General features: G+C 33.7%; 1 protein-coding gene across 10 annotated transcripts in view; it reads right to left on the reverse strand.

The window, feature by feature from the left end:
• Positions 1-25,763, reverse strand: part of DLG2 (discs large MAGUK scaffold protein 2) — a 2,591,935-nt gene that overhangs the window by 1,557,380 nt on the left and 1,008,792 nt on the right. For 2 of the 10 annotated variants that reach the window (XM_051987240.1, XM_051987239.1), the window contains exon 1: positions 12,086-14,032. The exons of 7 other annotated variants lie outside the window; for them this stretch is intronic. In XM_051987240.1, coding sequence (XP_051843200.1) covers positions 12,086-12,187 — 102 coding nt within the window. In that variant the 5' untranslated portion in view covers positions 12,188-14,032. Of the gene's footprint in view, positions 1-12,085; positions 14,033-25,763 lie in introns of those variants that run through there. One more of the 10 variants, XM_051987241.1, reaches the window with a different exon arrangement.

Genomic DNA, 25,763 nt, shown 5'->3' on the forward strand with positions numbered 1-25,763 from the left:
ATTGACACTATCCATTCTGTCATGTACATACCTACAGATACCATAATTAATAATAAGTTTCATCTGAAAGACAAAGTATTAGAGTGAAAAGAGTTCTGACTCACATCTCAGCTTTGACACTAAATAGCTATAGGATGTTGGAAAAATATTTCAATATTTCTGAGTCTTAGTTTTCTCATCTGTAAAATGGAGCTATTTATATTTGTACTCTCTGCCTCCCAGAGTTGTAGTAAAGAAAGTGTTCTGTAAGTCTTAGGTTTATATAGAAACAGAATTATCATTACTCACCAGGTGACCTTCTAGGCTTATCCTGAATCTCTCTAAATAAGCTCAATGCAAAAAAAGGTTTTATAAGCAGTTCAGCTAAGTCTGGGTCATATCACAATTTTGAATTCTGTAGACTCAACAGCTATTTGGGGGTTGGGGTGGGGGAAAGAGGTGAATGTTTGAAGTGCCTCAACCACAGTTTTGCCTGGCCTGTTTGCTAAGGTACATTCTGCACTGATTTTGCTCATTAGCTCATTTTTCATTTTCATTTTCCAGGTCAGGTTTAATCTATTTTTTTTTCCTTAAGTACAAATTATATAAACTTCTAGCCTTTGCCTTCTCGAGTGATAACACACTCTGATATTGTGTTAATAGGTTAAGATAGAGTATTTAATGATAGGTGAACCTCAAAACTCTAAAGTTTGAATATCCATCAAAAAAAATCTCTTCTAGTTTGTTTTATGCATCTATAGAAATAACTACAGATAACAATTCAAATTTTTTTGCTTTCTGTAATTTCTAGACAGTTTACAGACAGTTTCTAGAGCTTTCATAATTCTTTCCTTGTTACTCAGCTCTTCACTGTCCATATTCATTATTCTCAGACAAGATCACTTGATCTATTCTCATGATGTCTATTGTCCTCTCCAGACAAATTTCTCTCCAATTGGTATCTCCATCCCTGATCTTTTACCCCAGCACAGTATCCTCACAACTGTTTCAGGATATTTCAGTTTGGATTCCATCACCTCATAGTTAATCCTTGGGCTTTAAGTCAGGTGAGACTTTTCATCCTGTCTCTGATATTTAGCTGATTAGATAGGCAAATCAATCTAATTTTCTGAGTTTAGGTTTTGTCCTCTATACAAAGCAGGAAAATAATGCCATGAGTACCTATTTCAGAAAGGTATTGTAAAAACCAAATGAGATATTTTTAAAGGCTTTTTAAATGTTGCCTATTGACATTGAACTCCTCATCAGCATATTGCCCCAGCCATACAAATTGACTTTCCTTCCCAACTTCTCAATTGCTATCAGTATTCCCCTTTATTTGTTCTTCCTGGCTTTAAAAAAATAAAAGCTTGAAATCTTGATTCTTCTGCCTTCTTATAATAATGCAAGTATTATAAAATCTAAAACTGCAAATTACTCACAGATCATGTAGGTCATCTCCCACATTTTACTGAGAAGAAAACTTCTCTTCATATTTATTTTACATATTACTATATAAGTATTTCTCTGTCACACTTGAATATAAGCTTTTTCAGAGTAATGATATATGTAATATATATTGATAACTTTTTGAGTGTAGTTCCAAATTGCTCACCAGAATGGTTGGATTTGTTTAAAATTCCACCAACAATGTATCAGTGTCCCTCTTTTCCCACATCCCCTTCAACATTCATCATTATCTTTTCCTGTCATCTTAGTCAATCTGAGAAATATCTAGTGATATCTCAGAATTGTCTTAATGCGCATTTCTCTGATCAATGGTGATTTCAAGCACCTATGTAATATGTAATATATCGTTACATGCCTTAAATATCAAATGTTATCTCATTTTTTAAAAAATTAGATAAGAAAGGGAGAATTTACCTTTCAGATTTGTGGATGGGGAAGAATTCATGGCTAAATAAGTGATGAGAGTATCACAGAAAATAAAATGGACATAGAAATCACATATGATTTAAAAAGTGTTTTAAAAACATAAATATAATTATAAACAAATAGAAGAACATAGGATAGTTTACTTCTCAGATCTGTTGAGAAGGAAGGAACTTATGACTAAAAAAGGACTGGAACTCATTATTGAATACCAAATAGATAATTTGATTATATAAAGTTTTAAAGTCTTTCTACAAAGAAAACTAATGCAGACAAGATTAGAAGGGAAGCAATAACTTTGGAAAACATTTTTATATTTAAGGATTCTGATAAAGGCCTCAGTTCTAAAATATATAGAGAATTGACTCAAATTTATAAAAATTCAAGCCATTCTCCACTTGCTAAATGGTCAAAGCATATGAACAGATTATTTTCAGATGAAGAAATTGAAACCATTTCTAGTCATATGAAAAGGTGCTTGAAATCACCATTGATCAGAGAAATGCACATTAAGACAATTCTAAGATATTACTACATACCTCTCAGATTGACTAAGATGACAGGAAAAGATAATGATGAATGTTGGAGGGGATGTGGGAAAACTGGGACACTGATACATTGTTGGTGGAATTTTAAACAAATCCAACCATTCTGGTGAGCAATTTGGAACTACACTCAAAAAGTTATCAAACTGTGCATACCCTTTGATCCAGCACTGTTTCTATTGGGCTTATATACCAAAGAGATCTTAAAGGAGGGAAAAAGGACCCACTTGTACAAAAATATTTGTGGCAGCCCTTTTTGTAGTGGCAAAGAACTGAAAACTGAATGGACTCTCATCAGTTGGAAAATGGCTAAACAAGTTATGGTATATGGATGTTATGGAATATTATTGTTCTATAAGAAATGATCAGCAGAATGATTTTAGAGAGCCCTGGAGAGACTTACATGAACTGATCTAAATGAAATGAGCAGAACCAGGATTTCATTGTACATGGCAAAATTATATGGTGATCACTTCTGATGAGTGTAGCTCTTCTCAAAAATGAGAAGATTCAAGACAGTTCCACTGATCTTGTGATGATGAAAGCCATCTGCACCTAGAAAGAGGACTGTGGGAACGAAGCGTGGATCACAACATAGCATATTCACTTCTTTTGTTGTTTGCTTGAATTTTATTCTCTTTCTCATTTTTTCCTTTGTGATTTGATTTTTCTTGTGCAGCAAGATAATTTTATAAATACATATGCATATATTGGATTTACATATACTTTTACCATGTTTAACATATATTGGATTATTTGCCATTTAGAAGAGGGGGTGGAGAGATAGGGAAGAAATTGGAACACAAGGTATTGCAAAAATCAATGATGAAAAATTATCCTTGAATATATTTTGAAAATAAAAACCTTCTGGCCTAGCTATACCAGATCTAAAACTATATTATAAAGCAGCAGCTATCAAAACCATTTGGTACTGGCTAAGAAATAGACTAACTGATCAGTGGAATAGGTTAGGTTCACAGGACAAAGAAGTCAAAAACTATAGCAATCTAGTGTTTAACAAACCCAAATACTCCAGCTTTTGGGATAAGTATTCAAAAATTGCTGGGAAAATTGGACACTAGTAATTGGACACAGAAACCAGGCATTTCCTCACACTTAGCACCATACAGTAAAATAAGGTCAAAATGGGTTCATGATCTAGACATAAAGAATGACATTATAAATAAATTAGAAAAATATAGGATAGTTTACCTCTCAGACCTTTCGAGAAGGACCTTCTTTGTGACCAAAGAACTAGAGATCATTATTGATCACAAAATAGAAAATTTTGATTATATTAAATTAAAAAGATTTTGTACATGCAAAACTAATAGAGACAAGATTAGAAGGGAAGCAATAAACTGGGAAAACATTTTTACATTCAAAGGTTCTGATAAAGGCCTCATTTCCAAAATATATAGAGAACTGATTCAAATTTATAAGAAATCAAGCCATTCTAGAATTGATAAACAGTTAAAGGATATGAACAGACAATTTTCAGATGAAGAAATTGAAGCTATTTCTAGTCATATGAAAAGGTGTTCCAAATCATTATTGATTATCAGAGAAATGCAAATTAAAACAACTGAGATACCACTACACACCTCTTAGATTGGCTAAGATGACAGGAAAAGATAATGACGAATGCTGGAGAGGATGTGGGAAAACTGGGACAGTGATACATTGTTGATGGAATTGTGAATGAATCCAACTATTCTGGAGAACAATATGCTCAAAAAGTTATCAAGCTGTGCATACCCTTTGATCCAGCAGTGTTACTACTGGGCTTGAGATCTTAAAGAAGGGAAAGGGACCCACACATGCAAAAATGTTTGTGGCAGCCCTTTTCCTAGTTGCTAGAAACTGGAAATTGATGGATGCCCATCAATTGGAGAATGGGTGAATAAATTGTGGTATATGAATGTTATGGAATATTATTGTTCTGCAAGAAATGACCAGCAGGATGATTTCAGAGAGATCTGGAGAGACTTACATGAATTGATGCTGAGTGAAATGAGGAGAACCAGCTCATCATACATTTCAACAATAAGACTATATGATAATTAATTCTGATGGACATGACTTTCCAACAAAGAGATGATTCAAACCAGCTCCAAATGTTCAGTAATGAAGAGAGCTACACCCAGAGAGAGAACTATGGGAAATGAGTATGGACTACAATATAGCATTTCCACTCTTCTGTTATTGTTTGCTTGCATTTTTGTTTTCCTTCTCAGATTTTTTTTAACTTTTTTTCTAGATCCAATTTTTCTTGTGCAGCAAATTATATAAATATGTATACATGTATTATATTTAATATATATTTTAACATATTTAACATCTATTGCACTACCAGCTATCTAGGGAAGAGAGTGGGGGGGAAGGAGGAGAAAAGTTGGAACAGAAGGTTTTGCAAGGGTCAATGTTGAAAAATTACCCATGCATAAGTTTTTGTAAATAAAAAGCTATAAACAAAAGAAAAACTTTCAATAATTTTTTTTCTAAAAAAATCTAATGCAGTAAAAAGTAGAAAAGAAATGAGAAACTGAGGAGATGTAGTTACAAGTGTTTCAGATAAAATTCTCATATCCAAGAAATGAAACTGATTCAAATTCATAAAACTAAGAGCTATTCCCAAATAGAGAAACTGTCAAAGAAACGAACATGCATTTTTCAAAGAATGCTATCAAAAGCATAATTTTAAAATGTTTTAAAGCACTAATAATTAGAAAACTGCAAAATGAAGCAATTCTCACTTCATGCTTACCAGACTGGCAATGACAAAGAGAAAAATGACAAATTTTGGAAAGGCTATAGGAAAATAGGTACTGTTGGAGCAACTGAATTGATTCATTTATTCTCAAAATCAATTTGGAATTAATCCCAGAAAAATCAACAAATTGTGCATATCCTATGACTCAACTTTACCAGTACTAGGCCTATACCCTAAAGAAATAAAAGAAAGAGGAAAGAATTGATATGTTAAAACAAAATTATAGCAGCTTTTTATGGTAGCCAAAAATTATAAACCAAGAGTGTGTCTTCCTGTGGAGAATAGCTAAAGAAATTTGCTATTTTCTTGTGCTATAAGCTATGACAACTAAGACCATTGTAAATTTATGAAGAGAAAAGTAAGGAAAATCAGGAAAAATGCATAATTACAACATTTTAGGTTAAAAAGAGAGATTTTAGAACTCTGACCACACAGTCTAAAAGAATAAAGATGAAACCTTCCATTCCAGATTTTTTTCAGGCCTTTTAAAAATTTGTTTAATTGAGAGAGAAAACAACAAAACAGTCATTATTTTAAAAACTAACCTGAAAAATAAAAATTTGAAACTATTTGTTAGAAAAGAGGGTTTAGATGACTGTGTAGATAGCTAAATGAGAGTTTCTGAAAAAGAACAGTTAAAGCAAAAATGTATATATATAGCTTCTGTAGTCTTGACTCCTTGTCAATGGATTCCCATCCAATTATGTCCATTTTTGCTTTAACTGTTCTTAGCTGAGGAGAGATTCACTGTCAGTTTTCCTGACCTCAAATTTAACTTCCATTTATTTTTTCCCCCAAATCCACCTATTGTTTCATTTTCCCTGTGTTTATAAATCAAATGAAAATCACAGTAACTGGCCATCTACTCTGTCTCACACCTAAAAAAAAAAAAAAAACCTCTTAATATGTACTAGTCTCTAAGACTATAAAGGTAGAAATGAAACTGTCCAGCCCTCAAGGAGAATGCATTCTGTCAGAGAAGATAACACATGTGAAGTAAAAATAAAGAAACACTAAGAAATTCATGTTCTCTTGAGAGGCAGCTCATTTCATTTTTGACAACTGCATGGAAATTTTTCTTTCATTAAGCTTTTATCATTTACAGAGTTTTTACTTCTATCTAATAAAGTTCAATTCTAATGTTTGGTGCCATACCTTCACTTACCTTCCTTAAGTCTCTTTTTTTTTTCCAAGGAAAACATTCCCAGTTTGTTCCATCAATCCTTGCTATTCTCTCATCATTGTTAATTTGTCACTGGATATGCTCTAACTTCTCAAATATCTCACTGTCATTACTAAAATGGGGTACCCAGAACTGGACACAATGCTCCAAAAATGGTCTAATCAGGATAGAATACAGTGGAACCATTAGTCCTCTAATTAATGGATACTATATCTAAAAAGCAACAGTTGTAGATTTTTTTGTTGATTATATTACTCCCACAGAATAACTTGTCCAGTGCTTAACAGTGATTCTACAAAGAAAATAATTTTCTTAATTAAAAAGGATGTTTCTCTTCAATAAGTTCTTTTTTAAAGTTTGGGTTTCTATATATTGAGTATTGTCAAAAATAGATTACACCAGGATAAGCCCTTGACTCATAGTGACAATAAATACCTAAAAACAGGCTTTAATATAGTCACATTTAGATTAAGCAAAATTGTCATCCCTAGATATTTAAGTTAACAGAGATTATTTTAAGTACAAAAATGTATTGCCAAGCTGACATGGATAACACAGAAAGTTACTTGTAACTACAGATTTACAGAGAAAAATGCTTTATGTGGCTTCACAAAGCAGATATGAAGTTCAATTCAACAGATTTAATTCAAAGAAAGAACATAATACACAGCTACAACTCATCTTCTATATCACCATATGGCTTACAAATTGATGTCCCCACAATAGCCCTATGAAATGGGTCATGCAAGCATCACACATATAATGTGTAACAGGAGCTATGAATCCATCCAAGAAACTCCCTCCACTGGCACAAATCAAAGTGCCTTCATGATTTAGTAGCCAAAGCCAAAGGAATTGTTTGAAGCACATAGAGGTTAAATAATTTGCTTAGTATCATAAACTAATCAATATCAAAAGTGAGATATGAAACTAGATGTAGCATTCATTATACTAAAGGTATTATCATCACTATTTAACAGATGAAATAATAAAAGCTCAGTGAGGTTAAGTTGCTTGCCTTAGTTTATTCAGTCAGTAAGTGGCAAATCAAAGACTAGCAACATTGAACTTCGGATACCAAGTTCAGTGCTCTTTCCTCTACCTCAAGCTATCTTTCATTTTAAAGAAAGGTGTGAAGGAAAAAAAAAAGATAAGTAAGAGGGATACAAGAAAAAAGGGAAGAAAAGTCAGTGCCTTCATTCTTCTCCAGACAAGATAAACTATTGGTCTCCACTCCTCAAGTTCCAGTTGATTGTTCTTTTTTCCTCTCTGAAGAATGACTTCATCTAAGGCTTTTCAGCACTTATAAACTGGACAGCACCAGGATACTTAGTCTTTCTAGCCTTCCTTGTGTGGTCACAAATTAACTTTATACAATTCAGCACATATTTATTAAGCATCTTATATGCAGGGAAGAAAAACTGTTTCAAATTATGAGTGGAACGTATGTTTAGAAAAGTTATGGTCCTTTCCTTGATGTTGCTCGCAGAGTTGGATCAAGTATTTTTTCATCAAAACACAGTAAGTTTTGCTCTTAACCAATATTTTACATTTCATGAACAAAAGTCTTATTGTGATAGAGTCTTTCAATACAGTGGAGATTAAAAGGCAGTATAAGCTCCCCATTCACTACTGCTATTTAAATAAACCATTTATTAGGAATCACATACTTAGAGCAAGGACTCTTATTCTGATCCTTTCAATTTAAAGACTATGAAACTGAGATTGCAGAAAAGTTAATTTAGGTAGTCATTAGAAATACTGGTATTTAAATCTAGGGTCTTTATCAACTAACTTTCATGCCACAATGCCTCCCAAAGTTGGATTACATTCTATTACAATTATACTAATAATGCACAAAATGAAATTTTTGAAAGATCACAATACACACACAGAGAGAAAACACAGTTAAAAAGTACATCTAAAGATTATTGAGTTCTCCTCATATTTATCTATGTTAGATTTTTTTTTTACTGCCATACAACTTCTCTATATTATTATTCTTTTAATCTAAAGTATGCATAATATCTTTTTTAAAATACCTTTTGGTTTTCTTTAAAAAGTAAAAAACCAAATAAAAGAAAATAATGATTAATATAAAGTTTTATTTTAGAATTATAAAATAAAAATATGTGAACTTTCTTTAACAGTATCTGAAAATCTTGAGAAAGCTGAAGGCAATCAAAGAACCTCTTTGAAAATATGCTCAAAGCCATGCATGCAAATTAGATACCATTCCCTAGACCATTGGCCTATCTTGCTAAATTGGTGATTTGTGGTTAATTTCTTTTGTCTAATAATTTTCTTTTACTAATTATCACTTTAAACTAGTTTTAAACATTTGTTGGAATGAATATTAATCTGAAACTATTACTTTTGTGTTATAGAGCATTATATTCAAGATAGGATTGGGGTAGTATCAAAGAATAACTCTCCACTAACAGGTTTGGGGTATGTGTATATATGTGTAAAATTATATAAATCTCAAAAACTGACTAGTATCTTCAAAATTTGGATAATAAGTCTTCAGGAGGTTTTAAATATGATACAGATTGATGTAGGGGACCTCTGAGGTATCTTATTCTGAGATTCTGTGCTTAATAGGATCATGGATATAGAGATCATGTAATTTTAATTCATTGGAACTTAGACCCAGAAAGATTAATTAACAATTAAAGTCACATTAAATATATCAATAGAGGAAAGATTTGAATTCAGGTACTTTTACTTCAAAATATATTGGTTTTCCTACTTTATCCTTCAATATTCTGTCATTTAGTGCAAAATAAATATGAATTCTTTCTAAATCTCCAAACAAATCATCACCTGGTCTATACTTGAACAACTCTGACATCTAAAAGTATAAAATAACCCATTGAATTTTAACAGAGTATTTTCTTTATATTGAGTAAAAGTCCAGTTCTTTAAAAAATATATACCCATTGTTATTAGTCTTGCCATTGCTGTCTGGGGAAAAAAAATACAAAATTTACCTAATCTTTTTTTTTACCTGAATGTCCATCACATTTTCAAGACAGAAAGTATATCTTCTTAAGATTTATTTTCCAAGGTAAATAAGCAAGGTAAATAAATAATTCCAAATGTTATGATTTCTATTCCCCTAGCCATTCTGGCTAGCTATCCTCAATAAGCTCCAGATTATTAATGTCCATCCTAAAATGTAGTTCCTAAATCCCCAGTGATAATCTCATACCACTGAAAATAAATGTTATACCAATACTTTAGTTAGAGGATATCTAGTTTAACTAACTTGTCACTTTAAATGTAAGTGAACTAAGAGATCCAGTTAAGATTTTCCCTAGATTATATGGCTATTAAGTGGCTAAGGTGGTATTTAAATCCAAATCTTCAAGTCTAGTAATTCATGCAATTCTTACCTAAATTGCAACCATAATTAACACATACAATTTCTGACAACTCCACAAACTCTTTAAGTAGTAAAATAAAGAGAATTAAGTTACTAGAATAACTGATCCCCTATTATTAAAAGTCATTCAGTTCAAAAGTTACTAAAAGTGAAACATAAATTTTAGGAGACGTATACATACATATATAGATACATGTACACACCTAAGTATATATGTAGCTGTGTATGTATGTGTATTAGAAATTATCTTATAAATGTTAGATGTTAGAACACAGAACAGAGAATGTTTGATCTAGAAGGGATCATATAACTGAATGCCTAACTATAAAAGATAGAATCTTAAAACTGAAAAAAAAAAGACTTAGATATAATGGATTTCATTATCCTTATTTTTCAGATGAGTAAACCAAGACCAAAAGAAGTTATGTGATTTGATCTCACATAGGTAAGAAGTAGGAAAATCAGTATTAAAACCTACATCTAACTTGTTTTTCCCCAATCCTATCTTAATCCCCCACATAACTGACTACCAAAGTCATTCAGGTTAACAAATGGTTTTAAAATAAGTGGTGGATTATTTTTAAAGCCATTTTAATTTTCCATTTCTACTCTAAAAACCATCCCATATAACAAATTATACTTTTGTAAGAAAGAAAAAGAAGGAAAAAATCTTCACAGCCAATCAATACGTTGAAGTCTGAAAACATGTGCTATGTCAAACACCTGTAGACTTCCCACCTTTAAGAGCTAGGCTGGGGGAGTGTCTTGTATGTCTCTTAATTGGAATTGTAATTAATCTTTATACCTTTGCTTCATCCATTTATGTGTGGGTGGGTGCGCGCACGTACGTGTGCGTGCATGTGCGTGTGTGGTTTTTCTTTCATTTACAATATTGTAGACTTCCTGTCAGTGAACTTTTATTGAACAGATAGCACTATGCTAGGGAGGTGCAAAGTAGGAAAGTCATCTCCCTCTTGAGCTTTGGGTTCCTTTTGAGTTAAGTCTAAAATGCAAGTAAAAATATATTTATCTTATATGTCCATGAGTAAAGTCGCTTAATCTTCCTGACTTGGTTTCCTCATTTGCAAAAGTGGACTTAAAAATAGTTGCAATTCCTACCTCAAAGTTTGTTGGTGAGCTTCAAGTGAGTTGATATCTGTAATGAGATGAACTTTGAAAACTTTAAAATACATGATAAATTCGTTAAAGATGTGTAAAACAAAGAACAGGTTGTATTCCTGCTACTATTTAAATAGTCCCTCCGCCTGAATTTTGTCTTTACAGTAAGACTTTTAAGGGGAAATGGAACATTTGTGATTTTTGGCATTTGAAATAAGTGAATTTGTCTATTTCTAGTCATGTATATTGAAGATTTTTTTAATAGTACAGAAAAGAGGTATATACCCAGTATTTTCTACAGAAAGGGAAGAGTTGTTTTTCTACCGAAAAGAAAGTAGGGACAGGTACTAAGTTCATTGCTGCTGGATGATGATTGATATGTCAGTAAGTAAAGATGTTGCTACATTCAAAATGTCAATATTCAAAGGATTAAAAATCTCGAATATACAACAACTCCAATAAAACCTTTGGGCCCTGCAGAAGTGAACACTAAACCTCTCTAAGCCGAATTTTCTTGAGAATAAAAAGCACCCGGAGAGAGTCAATTATTAGCTGAAAACTTCCCCGGTAACTGCGCCACCTTTTGATTTGGTTTCCCTGGTAGGGTTTCACACCGATTTTGTAAACCCCAGAGGGGGGGGGGGGGGGAAACACTTAGGAGAGTAAATAAACATAAATCAACACTTTCAAAAACAAATAAATGCGGAAACCTTTGCAAAGTAGAATTCTGTAAACTGTTCTCTCCAGATTCTGCACCAGTCACTTAACAGACACAAGCAACGCCCCCCCGTTCCTCACCTCCAGGCAAGATTAAGCCCTCATTTGTTCAGGGTTACAAAATAATTGGTAACGGGAATAGAGCTCACTGGGAGCGAGTCAGGAATCCCATTCTCATTAGCTAAGTGTAAAAGCCAAATCTCCACAATTTAGAAATTAACATCAGTAGTTCAGCTACCTTAGGCTTAGAGTATTCATTGCATTAAAGGTCCCTCTCCACCTGCCCAGTCACCTCCGGGCCACTATCGTTTCAAACATTACAAATCGCCCAACAGAAATGAACTTCCCTCTGGCTCGGGCTCCTTTCTTATACAAAGAGAAAGACACCGGTGTCTTCCGCTCTGTCTGAGCAATGAAGGAATTGTTCGTTGAGTCCCCGAGACTGGAGGTAGCATGCATGGATTGTAGATTATTAACCCATGTCCTACCTTGCATCCAAACATCAACGACAACGTGTTGTTGGTGCAGGCAACTTTGCAGTGGCAAATCATTGGTGTGAAACAGTCAGGGTTCTTAACAATAGGGGACATTCCTTCAGGGCCGCAGCACTGACAGGTTACTGTGGGACGACAACAAGACGCTCCCACACCACATGGATTGGCGGCATATGCCGCTCAGCAGCTCTCTGCTTTTTTCCTGCTGGTCAGAGGAAGCTTGCTGGAACCGCTCCCTGTGTCCCGCTCCATCCCTCCTCGGTTCTTCTGGGTTCTGCTCTGCTCTCCACTCTTAGCCTCTCCTGGGTGGCGAGGGATGAAATCAAGGATGCAGCACTGAACAGAAGACCTCCGTCCGCGTTTTCCTGACACTGGGAAATAAGTTTGGGATTTTTTTTTTCCCTGGGAAAGAGATTGGCTTTTTTTTTTTTTTTTAATGTTGAAATTGGAGGAGGAAAAAAAGGGAAGCGAGGTGGGTAGGGTTAAAAGTAGGTGGGGCCGTATTAGCATGTAAAAGGATGTGACCGCCCACTCTCCACGATCACAGAAGAGTGTCATGAGAGCTGAAGTGGGCTGAAATTATTCCATCGGAAGAAAAATACTGCAGCTCCTGATTTGGTAAAAAGCCAGTGGCTTGCTGCAATCCATAGTCATGGAGGGGAGGGGAGTAGAAAGCATAGGAGAGAAGACAGGAAGGGGGATCAGTGGGGCAGGCAGCTACTTCTCTTAGGAGATCGAATCCTCTCTATTCTTTCCAAAGAGGATTCCCTGCCCGTGGGGGAGCTGGGGGAATGAAGGGGAGGAGAGAGGAATCAGAGAAAGGGGAGTGCACAAAATCAATTGAGTCACTGCCCCGGAGGAGTTCTGACCTTTAAACGCTGTCGGGGAGATGGATCTCAGCACGAAACCAAAAGCCAACTGTACTACACACTGAAAGATGAAAATCGCAGGCACTAGAGTTTGCCTCGGGAGAAAACCTGGTTACAAGTAACATTTACCCAAGCCTCGCCAGCCCCGCGGGATCATTCTCCAGGCTCGCATTTACAAACAGCCTGATGGATCGCAGTCAGCTGCGAATGAGTCTATAAAGTTGATTGGAAAAGGCTACAGTAGGGAGCTGAGACTGTGGGGTTGAAGCGCAGCTTCCGAGGTACTGTATCTCCCCTCAGCGGCGGCTGGACGATTTGGGCTCCCAGTTGGGCTTTGGAGCGCATGGCTGCAGGTTGGGGGCTTTTGGAGACTCTAAAGGAAGGTCTTTTCTAGAATGATGCCTAAGAGATTGTAGCTAGAGACCTAGCCTACAGCTGCAAAATTCCAAGTATGAATGAAATATAAAATGTTCAATATTTTCCCTTCTCCCAATCCCTAGTCAGTGGTAATTTTTGTTTATAATAATGATAACATACTGGAAAATAATAATAAAAAAAGGAATGAAATCCTATGTATATATACACGTGAAGATATGGGTCTGTAAATGTACATAAAACATGTATATATGTGTGATTATGTGGACGAAGTAAGTAATAAAAATAATTCAAGGAATGACGTGGAGAGACAAAAGCAGTATATGAATAATAAAATTAAATTCAATCCATCACAAACTTTATTCCTACACCAATCCCTCCTACAGGAGTCCTACCACAATTAATATGTGGTGTTTCTAATGTCCTACTCACATGAGAATGTACTAGAGAAAAGGCATTTTCCTTTCCTGACAGCAATCAGCAGATTCGTTTTCAAGTGTGAGGGCTCATATTATAAGGCTGGATAGTGTGGCCTGTCCTGACCATCAAATAAAGTTGGAAATCAGGCTTTCTATCAAATATTTTCACCCTAAAAGCTTTTCATATTGGCTAGGAGATTTTTTTTTAAATTAGGAAGTAAGTATTGATTGAAATGAGTAAAGTAATTGAAAACTGTGACAATTCTCCCATTAAAAAAAAATAAAGAGAATTTTATGTCCATTTCACCTGTTTTTAGTTTAAATTTACAATCGCCAGATGTAACCTTCTGAGAGTTTCCACCTATAAAGTGATTACAACTTCATAAGCTTTCCAACAGGGCACTGGATTCTCAATAAGATGTGCAATATTTACTTAATTCACTTAGGCTATAAATGTAGATTTCACACTCCCATAAAAGTATGGTATGCTGTTTCAAGAGTCTGTGACAAGTTCTCCCAAATTATCTAGGTGTCTTCTGACCTGTCATTTCAGGCCAGTATCAAAGGCTGTCACTTTTCAAATGATTTCCCTAATTTACGATTTACATTGGTTAGTATTTGCTGTGGCCTTGAGACCTAACTGAAAATATCTGCCTATTTTATCTTCTCCTCCTTCTCAGTGTAACTTGAATTGACCTGACAGAAGTTATATTTCTATTTGCATTTTTATTTACAGTTTGTTTTCTTTCAAGAATTGCCTTTTCTGATCAAGCGTTGGTGTAAATTTAGAAGGGAAAAAAAGTGTGGTTTCCATGACAATGCATTCCATAGTTACAGCTAGCAACCACTATCATTAAAAAAATGAATCACATCATTACCTTAAGATATGAATACAATGAATTATTAGTCTAAAAAGTATTCATTTGGCATGGGGGGTATACTGAAATATTTTTAGTTGGGGACATTACCAGGAGATGCCAGGAGATGATGTTTGTATTTCAATAGTCAAAATGGCCATAGCAATAAGACACTTTGATGACTGGCAAAAATTCATGGCTCTCAATAATCAACCTCTTTTGAAAATGAGAATGAATCTCACACCATTACCTTTTTTTTGGTCCACACCAACTTTCCTAAACTGATTCACAATCTCATACATCAGATCTGGTATTATAATGTGTAGGTGAAAATCATCTGGGTTTATTTTGATCAGAAAAGTAAGGAACAAGGGGAAAGTGATTATGTACTTTTTGTTAATGCTGCATTTTGTCCACCTGACCAATTTGTTTTTGTGAAAAGTAGATATCAATGAATTACAAAATCTTAAGAGTTTGAAGGAAACTTTGAAGTAGTTTAGGATAGATAGATCTTTGCCTTGTTACAAGTTCATCCAAAAGTTTCTTAAGTTTTTAGTAGTCCATTCTAATATGTTATATTTCTATAGTGTCACTTTTTATTTTTCAAAATGTTTTGTATATTCATGATCTTATATCTGAGAGATCATTTAGATTGTCCCATGGAAAGTCGTCTCTAAAGTCAAAATGATCTGCATTCAAGATTGCTCTGTCATATTCTGCTTATTATCCAGTTTCTTGGTAACACTCAGACAACTCTCAAAACCTCCTAGACATTTCTACATGGCACAGATATTCTTTAGTAGAAGGAGATTCCTCATGGAAGAGCTTTTTATAACAATGAAATCACAAAGCCTTATCAAACAAACATACATTTTCATTGCTAATCTTTAACAGTATTTGCAGGAAGTCCTCCCTTAAGGCTAACTTAGACTGTAATTGAAGCCTCTTCTTTTTTGCTCATAGTGCCATAGATTTAAAGCTGAAAGAAGCTTTATAAATTGTTCTTAAATAATAATAATAATAATAATAATAATAATAATAATATAAATTTTAAGATAAGGAAACAGGAACATTAAGTGACGTTCAAAAATCACACAAGTAATAAGTAGTAGTATTAGAATTTGAACTCAAGCCTTCTCATTCCAAGTCCAGCACTTTTTATACCATACCACTAGTTTTCAGTAGATAAAAAAGCAAACATTAAAGAGAATAAATGATTGAAGCAGACCTTAGAGATGATATATAAATCCCCCCCCCTCTTTTTTTGCAAATGAGGAAACAAGCCCAGGAAAGTGAAATGATTTGCCTAAATTCACACGAATCAGTTAATGGAGAGAAAAAAAGATTAAACGATTTTATATTCACAAGGAATCTCACCAGCCTACTTAATTCAACTCATACCCCCTAAAAATTTGCACAGCTTCTAACAGTGCAAAGTATTTTAAAATGTGCCATGACATGAAGCCTCGTCAAATCATCTAATGGCCTCTTGATTTCATATATTCATCTGGGGGTGGTATCATCCATATTTCAACAGCTTATTTTTTTTCTTCCATCTTCAAATTTTTCCAAAAGCAAAACTCAGGAAATGAACATTTTTTTCCCCATAGAAGCTTGTCTCAGGGAAGGTACTATTTCCCATTTTAGAGGAACTCATGACATGACAATGAACAACGGCAAAATTACTAGGAAGTTCTTCACTAGATTTATATGCACTGCTTGCCCATCTGTGACACCAAACAACCAACCAACCAACAAACAAACAAACAAAAACAAAAACAAAAACAAAAAAAAAAAAGACTGATCATTGGGAACAAGTGTGGTTAAAGTACTCAAATCAGAGATTATCCTAGATGGCAACGTGTTTTTAGGAATGCCATGATGGAAATATGTTTCATTTTAAACTGATGTTATCTGGCTACTGTAAGCTCCTTCTTGACAAATCAATTTAACTTAGTAGTTTATTACATATTATTAGCAGCATAGTTGTGCTTTCTAACTTTCAAGAGTATTTGAGGCTACATTCTTTTCTCTAACTCTATTATGTTGCAATAAGGGGCTCTTAGATAACTGTAACAAAACTGTCTGATTATTACTGAAAGACATCATCACACCATTGGGGAAAGAGTGAAAACTTAAAAACAAATTATTCTCATTTTCCCTGTCATTTTTATTGAATTCCCATTAACCTGAAAGGATTTATAATGCTTTGATACTTCAGTGGATTTCTGATCTGAGCACTGTATGTACTCCCTCAATTGGCACCAATATCAGTTCAAAGCTTATTCAAAAAACACCTTCTGATTTAGGTTAACTTCCCTAATCTGCCTTTTTCTTCTCAAGCCTTTGCCTTGTGTATAGTATATGAGTAGTATATAAGTATACTTGTATAATATATATATATACATATATATATATATGTGTGTATATATATATATATATATATAATATATATATATATATATATTATAGTAGTGTATAGAAAACACCACTTATGCCAGTAAGGTATTTGGTGTCTTGCCTAAGGTATCATCTTTAGTAATATTTTCTAGACTGCTTACAGAACTATCATCTGTACCCATGTGAATCACCAGAAATGAATATTACTCATCATATCTAAGCAGTGTTGGGAGGTTGTCAAGTCCTATTTCTAGATGAATGCCCTGAGGAAGAAGACAGCAGACCTCTTTGCTGTTAATGTCAGGAATGGTTAATTTAGCTGTTATTCTGATTTTTTGTGTTACTTTATAATAGAAATGAAGACATTTGCTTCACTTTAAGTATTGTGTTTAATACACAGTATTTGCACAAATATTAATTTTCAGAATCAAGAAAAAAGTTCAATTATATTTAAATGCTCCCCAGCACAAAACCCAACTTCTTAACATGAATATTCTGTTGGTGATATTCCATAGCTGTCAATCATGGAACAAAATACAATCTCCAAAGAATCAGTATAATCATAATAACAATAATGATAGCAATTGTGTACTTTTTAGATTTAAAAGAATTTTATATTTTTAGATTTGCAAGAACCTTTATAGAACTTTGAGGTTGATTAAAATTTTTCATATGAATGGACTTGGCTCTTCTCAACAATGAAGTGATTCCAAGCAATCCCAATAGACTTGTGATGGAAAGAACTATCCATATCCAGAAAGAAAACTATGGAGACTGAATGTGAATCACAGCATAATATTTTCACTTTTGCTGTTGTTGTTGTGTGTTTGCTTGTTTTTCCTTTGTAGTTTTTCCCTTTTGATCTAATTTTTCTGGAGCAAAATGATAAATGAGGAAATACGTTTAGACGAATTGCACAAATTTAACCTATATTGGATTACTTGAATTCCAGGAAAGGGAGGAGGTGAGGAGGAAGAGAGAAAAATTTGGAAAATTAGATTTTGTATGGTTGAGTGTTTAAAATTATCTTTGCATGTATTTTTAAAAATAAAAAGCTGTTTTTATTTTCAAAATTTTTCACATGCTATTTCATTTGATTCCTACAATAATGCTGGGATATATGTTTGATTATCATCTCCATTTTATAGATGTGGAAATTGACATCTAGAAATGTTGAGTGATTTATGCAGAATCACATAGCTAATAAGTATTTGAGGCACATTCAAATCAAGGTTTCTCAGACTATAAATCCAAAATTCTATTCCCAACATATCTGAATACAGAAGTAACCCAAAAGGAAATGGAAAGACACCTCACAAGAGATATGGTTCTCAGGAAAGAACATTGGATTTGGACCTAGTTGGCCAGGACCCAGAAGTTTCTCATTTATTAAATAAAAGTGTTAATCTAGATGATTTCTAAATTTTCCTCATCCTAAATCCATAATCCTTTGAAGTAGATATAGCCCATGTTTCCAAGGGTAGTTTGGGGGAAAGAATTGGCATAAATAGTATCATTCAATAGATCTATTATTAGACAACAGGTTGGTCTGGTATAATGTTGTAAAAGCTAAGTACAAGAGATTTAGTGTTGTTCTTTTACCCTTATAATGTGAAAAAGACTTGGAGGAATGTCTCCAGTATAAGGAGATCACATATCCATTTGAGTAAAAATACGCTGTTTAAAATATTAGGAAGATGTACAATATATTTTAAATTAAAATGTTCAGAATTTTAAAAATTTAATGCCTAATGAAGACAGCCTCTCAGTTATCTTAAATATCTCCTTATATAAAATACTTCATTGATTAACAATATCGGATAAATCCCATGTCACTGTGGTGTGCATCAAACAAATTCCAAAATGAATCACTATTTTGAAATAGGTTTTTTGTTGATATCTATTGCTTTTGTGTTACCTAGATTTCTAGCTCTATCTATCCCCCTTTTCATTCTAAAGGGCTATGCCTTAAAACATATTATTTTGAGGGCCACAATATTAAATCAATCAATCCATGTTTACATGTGTTATGAAACCCACTATGTGTTTGGGAACTAGGTAAACAAATATACAAATGAAACAATCTGTGCCTTCATACAGCTTTTATTCTATCAAGAAAAACAACATGTATGATATTTATGTAAATATAAGATATATAAAGTAATTGTAGTGGGAAGTGAATTCATGAGCATCTGGGGATCTTCAAAAGCCCTGCTCAACTCAAAAAACCTCTCATTTTATTTGCACTTTTCCCATTCTGACTTATGACATATGAGTAATGATAAATATAAATGAAATTATGAAATTTTAGGATCTTAGCAAAATGTCTAGCCCTGACTCCTAATCTCTTTTCACTCTCTTCCCCTCTCTCCCCAGCATTTAGTAAAAGGCTATGTGTAAATCACTTTATCTGTAAATATTTATTGAACAAATTAGTATTCAATTTGAATTGACTATAACATTTTCTGGGTGATTCATGGTAAGATCTCTCAATACCCCCAGGCAATTGTCTGAAACTATAAACTGTAGATCAGGTGATGATCTGCATAGGGAGAGAAATTTCCTCACCAGGAACTCCCTTTATTGAAGAAATCACAGATGTGTCTATTTCAAAACAAAAGGGGGAGAGAAGAAACGCATATTCACATAGTCAGAATCTTTCCATTCAAGTTCATTCTTTTCAGCATGTATCTATGATCCCTTTCCATCCTATTTTTTTCCAGAAAGTTTTTCTCTTTTTCCCTCTTCCCCTCTCAATAATCAATATTTCTTCTCTTTCTCTGTTTCCTACATACATGCCCATCTCTCACATAATCATTACAAAACAAAAACTCTCATCTGATCAGACCATCCCCACTAGCTACTGTCATATCATTCCTCAAAATTATTTCTAATCTTAATCCTCGAAATTTTGGTTTCTGACCTTATCAGTCAAACACAACTGTTCTCTATAAATTACCGATGATCTCATAATTCCTAGATTTAACAATGTTTTTTCAACCTTCATTCTCCCGGCAGCCTTTGCCATTACTGATCAATCACCAATCACCTTCTTCTCCTGTACACGGTTTCTCTAAATTTACACCACTCTCTTTTACTTCTACTTCTGTCTGACCATTCTTCCACCTCCTTTGTTTGATCTTCAACCTGCTCAGGCTTTACCCATAGGGCTCCATGGTTCTGTCCTGGGTCTTCTTTTCTTCACTTACAATACCTTCCTTAGTGAATGCAACAGCTCCCATGGGTTCAGTGATCATCTCTATACAGAAGATGCTAACATCGCTCTCTCTATATATCTTCTGAGCTCGTCTTAAACATCATTTTAAACAGGATGTCCTATAGACATTTCAACTCAACATGTCCAAAAGTAGAATTATTTTCCCCCTAAATCCTACCCCTCCTAACTTTCTTATTACTATTGAGGGCATGAGGAGTCTCCTAATCACCCAACATTACAACAACATTACATACTCAACACCACATATCAAACCATTTGCTAAGGTTTATCATTTCTACACTCACATTATCTTCAATTTCCATCTCTTTCTCTCTATTGACATAGCTGCTTCCTTGATATCTGTTTTCATCACTTAGTGGCTGGACTATTGCAGTAGGCCTCTATGCTTCAAATTTATCCCAAATCCAAGCCATTGTCCATTCATCTGCCAGAATGATTTTCCTAAAATCTGACCTTTTACAAGGGGCCTTTTTCACTTACCTATATCTTAATTATATGCCTTTTCTTTGAAATTATCTTCTGAAAAGAACTATAAAGATTGAATGCAGATCAAAACAAATTACTTTTGCTTTTTTCCCCCTGAGGTAATTGAGGTTAAGTAACTTGCCCAGGGTCACATAGCTAGGAAGTGTTAAGTGTCTGAGAACAGATTTGAACTCAGGTCCTACTGACTTCAGGCTGGTGCTCTATCCACTGTGCCACCTAGTTGCCCTCTTTCGTTTTTTATTGTTTTTTTTTTCTTCTGATTTTTCCCTTTTCTGATTTTTCTTTCACAACATGACTAATACGAAAATATTTAATATGATTGTACATTATTACATATATTTGCTTATTGTCTTTGGAAGAGAGAGGAAAAGGAGCAAGGGAAAAATTGAAATTCAATATCTTGCAAAAATTAATATTGAGGGCAGCTAGATGATATAGTGGATGGAGAACTGGGCCTGAGTTTAATACTTCTTAACTGTATGACTTTGGTAAGTCACTTAAACCTAATTGTCTCATCAAAAAATATTAATATTTTTAAATGAATGTTGAAAACTATATATGTAATTAGAAAAAATATGCTACTATTAAGTGAAAAAAACCACAAAAAATAAAAGTAGAAACAAAAGGAGATTTCCTTGTCTTTGTCCACATGTTAATTCCTACATTAGAATATGGACTCTTTGAGGGCATGAGGTGTCATATAATTTGCCTTCCTTTGTATCCCCAGTCTTTAACATTATGCCTAACATGTAATAAACTCCTAATAAATGCTTATTGACTGACTGATTTTCCTGATACTCTGTTCTAATGTGCAGAGGATGTAGGATTCTCAATGATTATGTTAATATAATGCAAGGTTTAGCAGGTTCTTCCCATGTAAAAAGTGCCTCTTTGATTAAGTTCAGGTCACAGAGTGAGGATAAATATTTTTTTTAAATCCACAACTTGTGAAGATGGTCTAATGTACTATAGACAAGGAGAAATCTGAATTAGAGTTAGAAGCCAAATGAATAAAATCAAGGATGTTTGAAATAGAATATATTATGAATCAGTATTTACCATTTCTCCCTCATTATCTCAATTATAAAGATTTAGCATCACAAGCAAACTTAGGTATGATCTGGATCACAATTCTACAGATGAGGTTAAAAGTGGTAAAATAATTTGTCCATAAATAGTCATATGGATGGTGAGTAACTGAGTGAGTGTTGAAATTCTGCTTTCTTAACTCCAAAAGAAGATGTTGGCTTAAAACCTGTGTTTGACATTTACTACTTACTTGTGACTTGTTGAACAAATAATTTGCCTTCTCTGGGTTTCAGTTCCTTTATCTATAAAATGAGTTTGTTTAATATATAACTCCTGAAGTCCCTTCTAGCTCAAAATCTGTGAACCAACATTTTACCACCATCGTTCTGATACCTCTACCAGAAAAAGGTACTTGAAGTAATATATATATATATATATATATATATATATATATATATATATATATATATATATATATATAAAAGTATGGTCCAAAAATACTTTAAAAACAAAAATGGAGAACAGAGAACATTAATGAGCCTTCAAACTTCTTAGCATTTTCATTAATTTAGGAATGGGGAGGAAAAAGAAATTTATTTCCACTTGGATCTGGTATCCTTAAAAATATAATGCCACAGTGTATTTTTGACCCTGTTCCAGACCAGCAGTGGAGGTCATCTCATACTTAATTTATTTAACAGGTTATAATAGAAAATATAATGTGGTACAACCAAAAATAAGTTCTTAACTTGAACATAAAAGACAAGATTTTAGATTCTGCCTCTGAATCTTTACATATCTATGCAATCTCAGGAATATCATTTAAATTCTGGGAATCAGTTTCCTCTTTTTAAAAAAAATAAGGGTGTCAAAATTTGATATATTCCAACTTTTAACTCTATGATACTGACATGAGAACTGAGAGATGTCATTGTCAAAGATTATGCATGTATATTCTATCACAACAAAGCTTTTGGTTGAAGTTGAAATGTTGCAGGGAGATTTTGAAACAAAAATATATTTTTTTAGAAAGTAGCTGGAAAATTCCCTTCCCTTAATTCTCTACTATTTAAGTATTTTTTTTGAGAAAGAATTTTTTTTCTTTCTATATTAATTTCACAATTTAAAAACCTATGTCCACTTTAAAATGGATGGGTGGCACTTTTCTCTATAAAAGCCAAACATAGTTAAATCTATTTTTAAATTGAAATATGAATCTAAAATGTGACAAGCAGGAGGAAAGTCAGGTTCCCAACTGAGTTAATGCTCATATATTATTCTTTTCATTTTGAAAAAGTACGTGGTATTTCTCAAAAAAAGGTTTCACCCAGAGCCAGATATAAATGAAATTTTATTTTTATTTTTGGAAAAAGAATGTTAGTTATTAAAGCAAAGGGGGGGAACACTGAAAAATATTTTGCCTTTCCAAGAAGTGAGACAGAAAGATTAGTACATTTGTTTGAACCACAAATACCCGCTAATATAAGAGAACTGAGGTCAGAAAAAAAATCAAAGAATATATAATGGGACCCTTAACTCTTACCATTATTCCCAGAATCTTCCATCACCAATAACTTGAAATACTTACAGATATTTTATATTTGCTCCAGGGTGACCATATGGAAACTTTGGGAGCCAGCTTCTGTCCAATTATGACTTCTGACTCAAGAGTTTCCTTATTTGATGTTTAACATGAAGAACTGAGGATTCATGACAATTTTGAGTAAAGGGGATAATTTCTCAGAGACTTTCCTTCTAGTTGAACCTCTCCAGAAGATGTGACACAAGCAAAGGTCATGGCAATCCTATCTATATGGTGGTTAGGGACAGAAGATTTAATCAAGCTGAGAGCATAAGTTTTTCATTTTTCTCTTGACTTTTTATATCTATATTCACAAAGGTAATCATAAGACATCAAAACATGCTGAACAAGTTGTGTTTTTAAGATCAGAGAAATGCAAATTAAGACAACTCTGAGATATCACTACACACCTGTCAGATTGGCTAAGATGAAGGAAAAAATAATGATGAATGTTGGAGCGATGCGGGAAAACTGGGACATGATGCATTGTTGGTGGAACTGTGAACGAATCCAACCATTCTGGAGAGCAATCTGGAATTATGCCCAAAAAGTTATAAAACTGTGCATACCCTTTGATCCAGCAGTGTTACTTCTGGGCTTATATAGCAAAGAAATACTAAAGAAGGGAAAGGGACCTGTATGTGCCAAAATGTTTGTGGCAGCCCTGTTTGTTGTGGCTAGAAACTGGAAATTGAATGGATGCCCATCAATTGGAGAATGGCTGCGTAAATTGTGGCAAATGAATGCTATGGAATATTATTGTTCTGTAAGAAATGACCAGCAGGATGAATACAGAGAGGCTTGGAGAGACTTACATGAACTGATGCTAAGTGAAATGAGCAGAACCAGGAGATCATTATACACTTCGACAACGATACTGTATGAGGATGTATTCTGATGGAAGTGGATTTCTTTGACAAAGAGACCTAACTCAGTTTCAATTGATAAAGGATGGACAGAAGCAGCTACACCCAAAGAAAGAACACTGGAAAATGAATGTGAACTATTTGCATTTTTGTTTTTCTTCCCGGGTTATTTTTACCTTCTGAATCCAATTCTCCCTGTGCAACAAGAGAACTGTTCAGTTCTACAAACATATATTGTATCTAGGATATACTGCAACATATGTAGGACTGCTTGCCATCTAGAGGAGGGGGTGGAGGGAGGGAGGGGAAAAATCGGAACAGAAGCGAGTGCAAGGGAAAATGTTGTAAAAAAATTACCCTGGCATGGATTCTGTCAATATAAAGTTATTATAAAATAAAATAAAATATAAAAAAGTTGTGTTTTTAAATAAAAGTAGAGGAGTTAATAATATATCTAAGAAAGTATTCATTAAAAATGGTTATTTAAAATGTTTTGCTGCTTAAGAGGTTCTCTGAAAGTTTTAGAAAGCATAAAATTTACTATGTTACAATTTGTGCTTCCTAGAATTTGAAAAAAAACTGTTGGTCTCTATGAAAAATGCAGAGAACATTTTTATGTCTCTTGGCCTCAGTTCATCATTTTTAAAAGGAAAGAGTTGAGCTGCATATAATTGCTTCTAAGGTCCCTTCTGGCTCTAAAACTATATTCCTATGATGTGTTCTATAGATACTAATTTAAGGATGTCACCACCTGTTATGTCTTCACATGGAATATCCTAAAGGCATGTCAGATAAAGGGACACGTTATATTCCTCTCAAAATTGAATCTCCTTCCCATCCTTCTTATTTCCATTGAGAATACTACCATCTTGTTTCTCTTTAGAAACTTGACATTATTTATCATTGTTCATTTTACTTAATTCTTTAAGATTAAGATCCTAGATTTCTAGCTTTATTTCCCACTGCCATTCTAGATATACCATATATTCTAGCCAAATTACATTGGTTTCATACCTTGTGTTTTTATGCTTCCATATTTTTCAATGGCAATATAGACAAAGGCTATACAAATCCTCTGATACCAAAAAGTCCTACAGAAATGTATAATACCAAGATATATTTTCCTGTCCAAAATGCCTTATGCATCTCTCTCTCTCTGAAAAACTACTAATTCTTCAAAGCCTAGATCAAAGGCCCCCTCCTACAATCTCAGAGTTGGAGAGTACTTTAGACGATATCAAGCACAACATGTATCTAAGTAGGAATATATTCTACAACATTCCTGGAAAGCAGTTAACTTTCTTCACTTGAAGACATCTAGTGGAGATATCACAATCTCTAGAAGGAGCTCATTCCATTTTTAATTAGCTTTCATTATTAGGAAGGTTTTCCTTAACTGGAGTTGAAATCTGCTTCCTTATAATTTAGAGTCAATGAAAAAGAGAAGCATAGAATTAAAAAATAAATAACCAGGGAATCTCAGATGTGGAAGAACTTCAGAGGCAATCTAGACCTCATCTATATATAATTGACCAAAAATCTTCTTTTTCA

The sequence above is a fragment of the Antechinus flavipes genome, chromosome 3 (assembly GCF_016432865.1).
Source record: "Antechinus flavipes isolate AdamAnt ecotype Samford, QLD, Australia chromosome 3, AdamAnt_v2, whole genome shotgun sequence".
Taxonomy (NCBI): Eukaryota; Metazoa; Chordata; class Mammalia; order Dasyuromorphia; family Dasyuridae; genus Antechinus; species Antechinus flavipes.